Source organism: Saccostrea cucullata, unplaced genomic scaffold, assembly GCF_032062105.1.
Source record: "Saccostrea cucullata isolate Sc308-1 unplaced genomic scaffold, CSIRO_AGI_Scuc_v1 ctg18279, whole genome shotgun sequence".
Taxonomy (NCBI): Eukaryota; Metazoa; Mollusca; class Bivalvia; order Ostreida; family Ostreidae; genus Saccostrea; species Saccostrea cuccullata.
Window position 1 is genome coordinate 1 of NW_026921724.1, and position 10164 is coordinate 10164.

Here is a 10164-nt window from a genome sequence, read left to right on the forward strand (position 1 = left end):
ACATTGATTTTCACACTCTTGACCATAATAATCCGATTTACAAACTAAAAAAAAAAACAAATAAAATACTTTTCAATTTTCACATTCAATTTGTGACTAGTATTTAAAAGAGCTAATTAAAATTATTGTAAGATAAACCTAATTTACGAACGCAGAACTTTTCTTTACAAAAATTTGTAATAGAAAAAGTTAAGGTTTTGGCAATAATAAAGGTATTTTCTAAATAAATACCATCACAGTATCGACCTTTCCATCCTATCTTACAAGTACAACTTCCATCGTCTTGGTTACAACCGGAAATACACCCACCACTGCAGGTTTGCAGACAGTCAGCTCCAAATTTCCCGTCAATACACCCAGAAGTACACAAACCACTGCTTTTACTGCAAACCTTTTTGCAATTTTGATGACAGGTCTGTTCACATCGATCGCCATATTTACCAGCTGGACATTCTCCTTCACAACTCCCCGAGTTTCTGTTGCAATTTGATTGGCATGAAGCACTGCATCTCTGTTCACATTTTTGTGAATAAAATCCACTCTTACACCCAACAGTGCAAACACCAGTCACATTGTTGCATGCCTGATTGATACAATTAACATTGCACACTTGTGAGCAATTAGTTCCAAAATGAGTTGAATCACATCCTAAATAGTAAACATAAGGTTTATCTTTGGGGTCTTATGAAATTGAAAATTGTCTGAATTTCAAAAAGTTATGTAGCTACCTGTATGAGCCAAAATTTATTTCATTTTTTTTTGGGCCCTTACAAGTATATGTTCACAAAACTTAATTCCTGTAATGAACAAAAAATACGCATTTTTTTTATAAAATTAAAATGAATACAACAACAATTATAACCCAACGAACAGAATGAACTCTATTTATTTTGTGGAATACGTCATTACATTATAAATGTAAGATTTTCTGTCTTAACGAGTACATAGCATAGCAAAACAAGCTGTTAGCATAGAAAATAGGAAAAAAAAATATTTTGAATAAAAAACTTACTGTTGCATGTATCACCGCTCCAGTTTGGTTTACATCCATTAATACAAGTACCATTTTGACTGCAGTTGAATTGTCTACAGTTTTTATTGCATAACTTATCACAAAATAAACCATAAAGACCACTGTTGCATCCATTACTACAACTTCCATTATTTTGGCTGCATTCTTTATTAAAGCAAGCATTTCTACAATGTATATCGCATTTTGCTCCGTAATAGCCTGTATTACAGGTCTGGCAATTTCCAGTATTTCGATCACAAGTGCTAGTGCTGCAGTTACCACAAGCTAATGTGCAGTCACTATAGAAATATCCATAATATCCCGGAACACATCCACTTGAACAGATTCCAGTTTGTTTAATACATTTCCTTTCCAAACACGTCGACGAACAAATCTTTTCACATGTATCCCCATAGTGCCCATTGCTGCAGGAATCGCAAAATCCAGTATTTATATTGCAAACGTTCATTGGACATGTCGACGGACACTTTTTCTCACACGTACCTCCCCAATAGCCTTGATTACATCCTCGAGTGCACGTACCATTTCCATCACATTGCATGTCTACACAATGGGGACTGCATGTGACAACTCCTTAAGAAAGATACACAACACATACATGCAGACACCACATTATAAAGAGCACTTAAATTTATATTGTAATGGAACGGATAAATATATGTTCATGCACATGTTCCATGATCACGACAAAGTCTATAGGTCTTGCAAAACTATTGCTTGAAACGTTAGAAAGCAATGGTTTTATGTCTTGAACAAACTAAATAACTATTTGGCTGAGGCTGAGTACTTTTTCACATTACTTGAATTACTGTAAGTATCCTTCTTACTATTAGACCAGATATAATATATCACTGCACAACATTTATTGTAAATGTACTTTAAAAAGCGGTCTTCATATTTTAGCGTCTTTGGCGCAGACATTGCTGCGCTAATTTATGAATTTCGCTAAGAAATTGTTTATAAAAATAATATACAGTGCGGAGGTATATAATGCTAATTCATGAATACGCAAACAAGTCAATTTTGATTACGCCAATTTATGTACACGTACAATAAGTTGTTCATTAATGTTAGTCTTAATTCCCCATCAAGACAAATTCTTATTTTTCCGTATTTTCATGTACGGGAAATGCACCATTCAAGATTTAAAGATATTTAGGCACAATAAACAAAACAATTTTTCATAAATAAGTTCTTGCAACATTTTTACCATCAATTAACTTAAGTTCTTTGAAATCTTCTATACATTATGCCTTATTTAATGAAACACTCAAAATTAGAAAAGTAGATTATGACGTACATGTAACACCAGGTTACATCGTAATATGTGTAAACTAACACGTTTGTAAGAGCTGATGAAATATTGGAAATCGAGAAAATATCGTCATTTTTTGCAACAGTCGGAATTTATGATAACGATAGTGTTATGTTTTGCATGCACTATGCCTAAATAGTACACAATAGTGACACAACGCCTCCGACTCTTGCACCATGTGTCAAACACTGACTTATATTTAGGTAAAATATAATGCATGCAATACACACAACTACAATTTAAAGTCTGACTTTCAATTATTACTTATACATGCATGTGAAGCTTCATCGCACTATATGAAATTTATTTCTTAAATGATTTTTACAATCTATGGTTTCTTTATACAGCAGATGTTGTCCAAAAATGGGTATTTTTTTTATCGTAACGGTCAGGAATGATACCTGATTTTTTGTCATTTAGAGAATTTCCAGTTATACTGGATATGATCGAAAAGAAGCGAAGTTGATTAAATATACAGATTTTACACTTTTCAGTGCTTCGAAGTAAATTTTTAGAATTCATATGCCTATTGCTTTCATTTATATATTTTCTCTTTTATAGCATATAACAATCAAACTATCAAAATAAAGATCTTATCGTATCAGGAATCGGACTCAAAACCCACTCGTTACTTGCATCGAGATACTAGCTAGTTATATTATCATTGGAAGTTAAGCGTTATTACATTTTGAACCATTCAAATGCAAATTTTACGGGACGATGTGAAATTATAGATTTTAAGTTTCATAACAAAGTTACTTCCACGAAAATCTCAAAAACTCATCTGAGAAATCTGTGGTGCATGTACAATCCATAAAGTAAGGGTAGCTATCTTTTTAAAGTATGGATTCTTAAATTACGCTTTGCTCTTAAAATGCTTTGATAAAGTATCCAAGTAATACGTTATTGTACCAATTAAGTGTTTCCTTACCGTATATTTTAATTTCACATATTTCAAGTATAGCACCGGAGATTCTGATCTTATCATCCTCAGGGGCATCATAGGTTGTTATAATTCTGATGTACCTTGCTGTTTCTTCACATGGAACATACTGTATGCTTTCAGGTGTAAGAGTATCCGGTGTGTTGTCTTTGTAACATTCAATCCATGACTGTGTAGGACCAGAAGAATTTGATACTTCTAATCTATATTTTCGAAATCGGTAAGGTTTCCAGTCGTTTTCACGGGATCCTACAAAACATGATTGTATTTTTTTCTTTCTTACGTTTATTATGAGCAGTTTGAAAATAAATCAGAAGTAAATACAATTATTACCAATGATTTACAGATGACAACTAGCCCTGAACCGAATATCATATTTCTTGAAATTCTTTAAGATCATAACTACATGTACACTTCGAAGCAAATATTTTGAAAATCAACGCAAAACCCATTTATTATTCTTGAAATTCCAAATTATACACGGAGAATTCATCCTCGCATTATGTTGCAAGAAACGCCACTCGCAAAATACAATTTCCCACTTTTATTTTTATGGTGCTAAAATCAACGTGAAACTCTTGATATATGTGTAGACTCTATCCATTATTTTTATTTTCATTTTAACACCCAAAAGCTTATTTGTAAGTACGAGGGTCATTAGTAAACTTTTGTCATAACTTTGGAATCTAACGTCATATACCCACCAAATTTGGTACAAATCTTTGTACAGCATATTCAAATAATGTGAGCAAATAATATCTATTTAAACTATCAAGATTTAAGCCAGCAAAAATGGGGTTACGGAGCAGGGTTAAAAGTGGGTATTTACTAATTAAACACTTAATAAAATTTATATACATGTAGGTACATATAATAAATAGCACTTACATGTAAATAAAATAAATATTTTATGTTCAAATTCAGTACTGTTCTATTTATTCAGATGCTAAAATGTACATGTAATGAAATACATCGCTTCGTTTTAAAGATATCAATTGTTAAAGACAGATAGGCCTTATTAATAGTCTCAGGCCGAGAACATGTACATATATCTAGTATACTTTAAACAGGGAAATGTTCGACCCCGTTTCATTTTCGCCGCTACTTTCGCCCTTCTTTCATTTAGGCGATTTTAAAGCGGGGCGAATGCAAAGAACATAGTACAATTTCTTAAACAAAACTATCACTTCTAGGCGGATTTAAAACGGAGTTAACTTATTTGCAAGTGTATGAAAAGGTGAAAATAAATCGGGGCGAAATAACTCTGTATACAGTATTTTTTTTATTATTTCTCTTTGAAGTCTATAGACAATGTTTTTTATAACGCATAGAAATACTATACGCCGCCATATAGAAAAGACAAGTGAAAAAATAACTCGATTTAAAAAAGCCGAGGTTGTATATCTACGACAACCTTGATTTGCATTCAGTTACACTTTATACTCGGACATAAACTTGACCAAGTATCACAAGTAGCAAAACGCATAAACACTTTTTAATAGTATCGGCGGTACTTTTATCTCATTCATGGGTCTTATTATAAAACTGATTATGCTTTTACAGTTCCATAAAAAATCTATTTCATTACAAGTGTCATTGCACATGTTTTACTATACGCCTCAGGAGCTTTCCAAGCAAAAAAAAAGACTGATTTTTGATTTTTTTTTTTTTTTTTTTTTTTTTTTTAGATTTTTTTAATACATGTATTTTGTGAATGGATGAGGGGGTATTATTACTTACTGTGTTTAGTGCTCACTGTTTTCCTATAGAGGTCTATATATATTCATTTAAATGCAAAATTATATATTTACCTTCAAATCTGTAATAGATTGTTATGTTTTTTATCTTATATTGTCTTCCTAAGTCCACCATGACCCATGCCACTGATTGACCTTCAGCCGTATGTGAACAATTTCCTTCCTTTTGATCCGTAATACCGTCAATAACTTTTTCTGCCGATAAGCCATTTCTTACAGAACTCTGTGTCACTATACAGGTAGTTCTCTCACATATACTTTCTGTAAATTGATAACATACGATTAATTAATTCTTTTATTGTCTATGTAATTCTTTAAAAATATTACGCTGCATTTAAATAAAGCTTCGCTATTCAGCCAGATTTCTTTTTTAACGCATAGTGATAAAAGTACAAGAATTACCAAGTCCATTTTCAGCCTATAGCGTGTGTTTTTTTATTAGGTAGTTACATGTATCTACGGTTCAAACATTAAAGTCAAAGAATAATTTTTCCTTTAATAAAAAAAATGCCAAATGAGCTCATCTTTCGTGGTTTAAACAAATATTTTTCGCGTTATAACACAAAAATTCGCGATAATTATCAGACAACTACACCTGTAACTTTTGCGGTAGAACGCGAAAGCTTTGCTGTTAAACCGAGCCATAAACATTATTGGCAATTTTCATTTAATTTTGTGATTTAGTTTACTCATTAAATGCAAAATCAAAAAGCTATTTTGAACAACAACCTTTATACCTCGTATTTTTCATTTTAAGTGCCCTTATAAAGGATTTTCACTCCTTTTAAATCCTTCCAACAGCCACATTTTATTTTCCTCGAAATTGTTCAAACAATTTAAATCTATTCCAGTTTTCTCTAAAATCTTTTCAGGAATATCCGTATGTTTCATTTAATATTCAGAAACGAAGCGATTTTCCTTGTTAAATGGTAACATACAATGAATTGCTCTTTTATAAGAATAAGAGATTATTCTCTTATTAGAAAGATTAACTTTAAAAAAAAATTGGCTTGTCCTCTCCCGAATCGATATTCAAATATTTGGTTGGTAGGTAGGTGTGAAAAATGTATTTTTCAGAAAATTTCATTATCATCCAAAGTACATCAATGATAGCTTTCTAGAATTAAAAAAAATAACCAGTCGGTCGGGAGAGGGCAAGCAAACAATTTTGTAAGGATAATCAAAGACAACAGATTAAATTATTATTCATTAGAAAATAGATTTATGTAATTTTTGCTCTCAAGATGAAGTTTAAGACGAGTACAACTTTTTATGTTAAATTGTACAGAATATTCGAGTTAAAGAGCAAATTTATTTACTAGTATGAAATGCAACCAAGTTTTTTCTATGTCAGATCCACATAATGTAAATTTCCTTTAAAAAAAATTTCTAGGCAGACGTCAAAATATTTATTTTAACAATACATGCACAGACAATCTTTGTTGTACAAAAAAAGCTATGCGTAATATTTTTGTGTATTTTTTTTTCATTTATTTTTGTTAAAAGTGACATATAGGGCCGTGGGCTGAGTGTTTGGATATTTATTGATTTCAATTTTATTTCATCGTATTGTATGAAAATGTTCTATAATCAACGATTTTCTTACTTATTGTTCGAGTTAATAATAAATTCAACTTACTTAAAATAGATTACATAAATTGTCATGGAAGAGTTTGAGTTTTAGTAACATACCGTTACAGTGAATAAATCCTGGTAGCAGAGTTAGCCACAACCAATATATTACAGCCATTTCAAAACAGGAAGCAACTTTGTAAAATCCTCACACATGAACCAAATAAAGAGTCAACGATGATGGGTCTAAAATCTAATCTAGTGACCTATGTAAAAAAGATAACTATAAATGTTGATATTCCTGTCAAGTTTAAACAATTAGTCGATCCCTGCTGTATGTGAGGTAGCATATTATTCCTTTTTATAACTTTTAAAAACATCTAAGCCGCTTAAGTTAAAATCTTAATATGCACATTCGTTTTCACTTAATTTCTACCTCCCCAATATCTAATAATATCTAATAATAAATAGTGATATTCTTTCATTTGTTTATAGATGTGCTTAAATTTGAAGATCTAAAGGCGATGCATTTAGACAAGGGTACAGGAGGATATGTATTGACGAAAGGTTATATACTAGTAATCCGAGATTTTTTTTTGTTTTATATCCCCCTTCCCCGTCTAAAAAAATGTAGAAACTTTAAACGACACAACAGGGAGTAAAATTACTTCTCCAAAAATATCATTAATTATTTCTAAGATTCCCACTTTTTAAAAAACATTCAAGGATCATTTCTACATTGGGGATCATTGAGAAACCTGAAATCTTAACGTTAAATACCCCTTAAACCTTTTTTGTAATCTTTCACAATCTTTTATGATTACTGTGATTTCATTAACAGTCACATCTTTATTTTAGTTGAAAGGACAAGATAGGATAACGACCGAATCTGATCCCTTATTTGTAAGAAATTAAATTAATGTTTACTTTAAAACAAGCACTAATTTCGATTTAAAGCTTACACGGAAGCCACGAGAGCGTGCGGAAGTAGGACATTTTCCAGAATTTCCTCAATTCTGGTGAAAGTTTATCACATTTGAGATACTTTTCTCTTCGGTAAACATAGAGCACAAGCTTGCCTATCTGAAATTTTAAAAAAAAGTGCATCTGATATTAGTGTATACAATATATAAATTAGGAAGATAGGCAAGCGTGTGCTCTATATTTTCCGAAACAAAATATGCCGTAAAATCGATGAAAATTTGCAGAAAAATTTCAAAAATTAGCCTATTTTCTGACTTCTCTGTGACCTCTGTATATTCTAAATCTTAGAATCAATACAGTAACTCATTTTGTGGCATTGGTAACAAAAGGTTTTTATGGATAAACTGTTGCATAACTCTGAATGACACCCGAAATCTAAAGCCAAATATTGCTCTTACCCTATCTTGTCCTTTATCAAATAAGGGGACAAAATAAAATTTTAGCTACATACTGTTGTAATGAATAACGCCTGGTTATAAAATAAGACACATCCACCATGGACAGCTATTTCGAAAGAGGAAGTAAATTAAATATAGCTCCTGTTTGAATAATTTGACCAGAGATTTAAAAGGTTGACTACTATGTACCTATAACATGCTTAAAAAGGTAAACACTGGGAATCAAACATTTACTGTACATGTCGACAATCATTTTAAGTATTAACAATTTGAGGAGAGATAGATAACTGATCTTGAATGTACCTACATCTGAAGTTAAATTCTATTTTTAGTTAGCGAAGTGTATATGTCCCTACTGCTTTAAATGCTTACCTATTTAAAGGAAATCCTTGTGCATACATGAATAAATATTATAGTGAAACGTAGAGACTCCTCTCGCAAAGAGTGTCTTTAAATCAAGACAACACTCTTCTAACATACACAAAAGTGGTTAACGTTATCCCCTCAAAGTCCCCATGCTAGGGCATAATAAAAAGATATTGTAAAGAAAACAATGCATCCTTATTTTTGCAATTTACATTAATAATAATATAACTTAGAAAAAAAAAGAATTTCCTTGTAATAAACAAGGAAACAGCTATCATGCTTTAACAAAAACAAATTTAATGTAATTCTAGGGAAAGAGTCCTTGGCAGCATTATTTTTATGCCCCCGTAAACGAAGTTTCGGGGGTATATAGTTTTTGTCGTGTCCGTCTGTCTGTCTGTCTGTCTCTCTGTCTCTCTGTTTGTCTGTTTATCCGCAAAAACTTTAACCTTGTCCATTACTTTTGATTTAGTGGAGCTATGACTTTCATATTTCACATGTGTATTCCTTGTGACAAGACCTTTCTTTGGGTACCACCAAATTTGACCTTTTGACCTTGACCTTGGAGTTTGACCCACGTGAAAATTTTAATATTTTACTTTGGCTATATCTTTTGAATAGAAGACACCAGGACATTTATACTTCACATATGTAATGTTTGTTGAAAGACCTTTCAATGGATACCAACAACCTTGACCCTTTGACCTTGACCTTGTAGATTTCCTTACTTGTGAAAAAACTTTAACCTTGGGTATAACTTTTGAACGGTAAGGGATAGGGCTTTCACACTTCATATGCGTAATCCTTGTAAGAAGACCCTTTATTGGATACCAAGAATTTTTACCCTTTGACCTTGACCTTTGATACTGGCCTACTTTAAAAAATGCAAACATTGACCGTGATTTTTAAATAGTTAGGGCTATTGCTTTCATACTTTACATATTGAACTCTTGTGACAAGACCTTTCATTTGATAACTAGTTAGAACTTCGACCCTATGACCTTGACCTTGGAGTTTGACCTACTTTTAAAAAAAATTAGCTTTGGCCATAACTTCTGAACGGTAAGGGTTAGGGCTTCAATACTCTCCATAAGTATTCTATGTTGCCAGAGCTTTCATTTGATACCAATGACATTGACCTTTTGACCTTGACCTTGGAGATTTTTGTTCTTATTGAAAAAAACTTAAACATTGGCTTATTTTCAAAGAACTACCTGCGGTATATTGCATATATTTGCCCCCCACAAAAGTCAAATTTTGAAAACTTCCTAAAATGCGCTGAATTCAATAAATTGTATGAGAAATATAAATAAACAGAACATATTATAGTTTCAAAGCAGTTAATTCACAATTTTTGTTTTTATGACGTCAAAAACTAGTTCGATTTTATATCATTTTTCAGAAAGAGGAGAAAATGGACAAAATTTCAACAATTTTAGCTTTAGAATTCATAGAGCGCAAGTTTGTTCAGGAACAATATTTACATATTTCATTGATATTATCATTCTACACATTATATCAAAATATCGATCCTGAACACACATGCGCTCGGTGACTTTTACTAAAAAAAATCGACGAAATATGTACCTTTTTTTGTAGAATTCATGAAAAACTGAAATTTACGTCATGTCTGTGACGTCATTACGTGCATATGACGTCATTACTTATGAAAATATTCAGTACTTTGAAGTCAGCATATATTCCCCTGTTTAAGAACTTAATTAAATATATCTCCATCAAAGTTTGATTTGGGGGGCAAATATTGGTTATAACCGAATAAAGTTCTTTCAAAATTG

General features: G+C 31.7%; 1 protein-coding gene across 1 annotated transcript; it reads right to left on the reverse strand.

Moving 5' to 3' along the window:
• Positions 1-231: 231 nt before the first annotated feature.
• Positions 232-5427, reverse strand: LOC134260636 (multiple epidermal growth factor-like domains protein 10; the record flags this gene model as incomplete). Its single annotated transcript, XM_062743188.1, has 5 exons — positions 5424-5427; positions 5103-5309; positions 3280-3540; positions 1013-1606; positions 232-648 (listed from the first exon to the last, which is right to left on the reverse strand). Coding segments are annotated over exons 1-5 (1483 nt in total), but the record flags the coding sequence as incomplete, so codon positions are not given.
• Positions 5428-10164: the final 4737 nt, after the last annotated feature.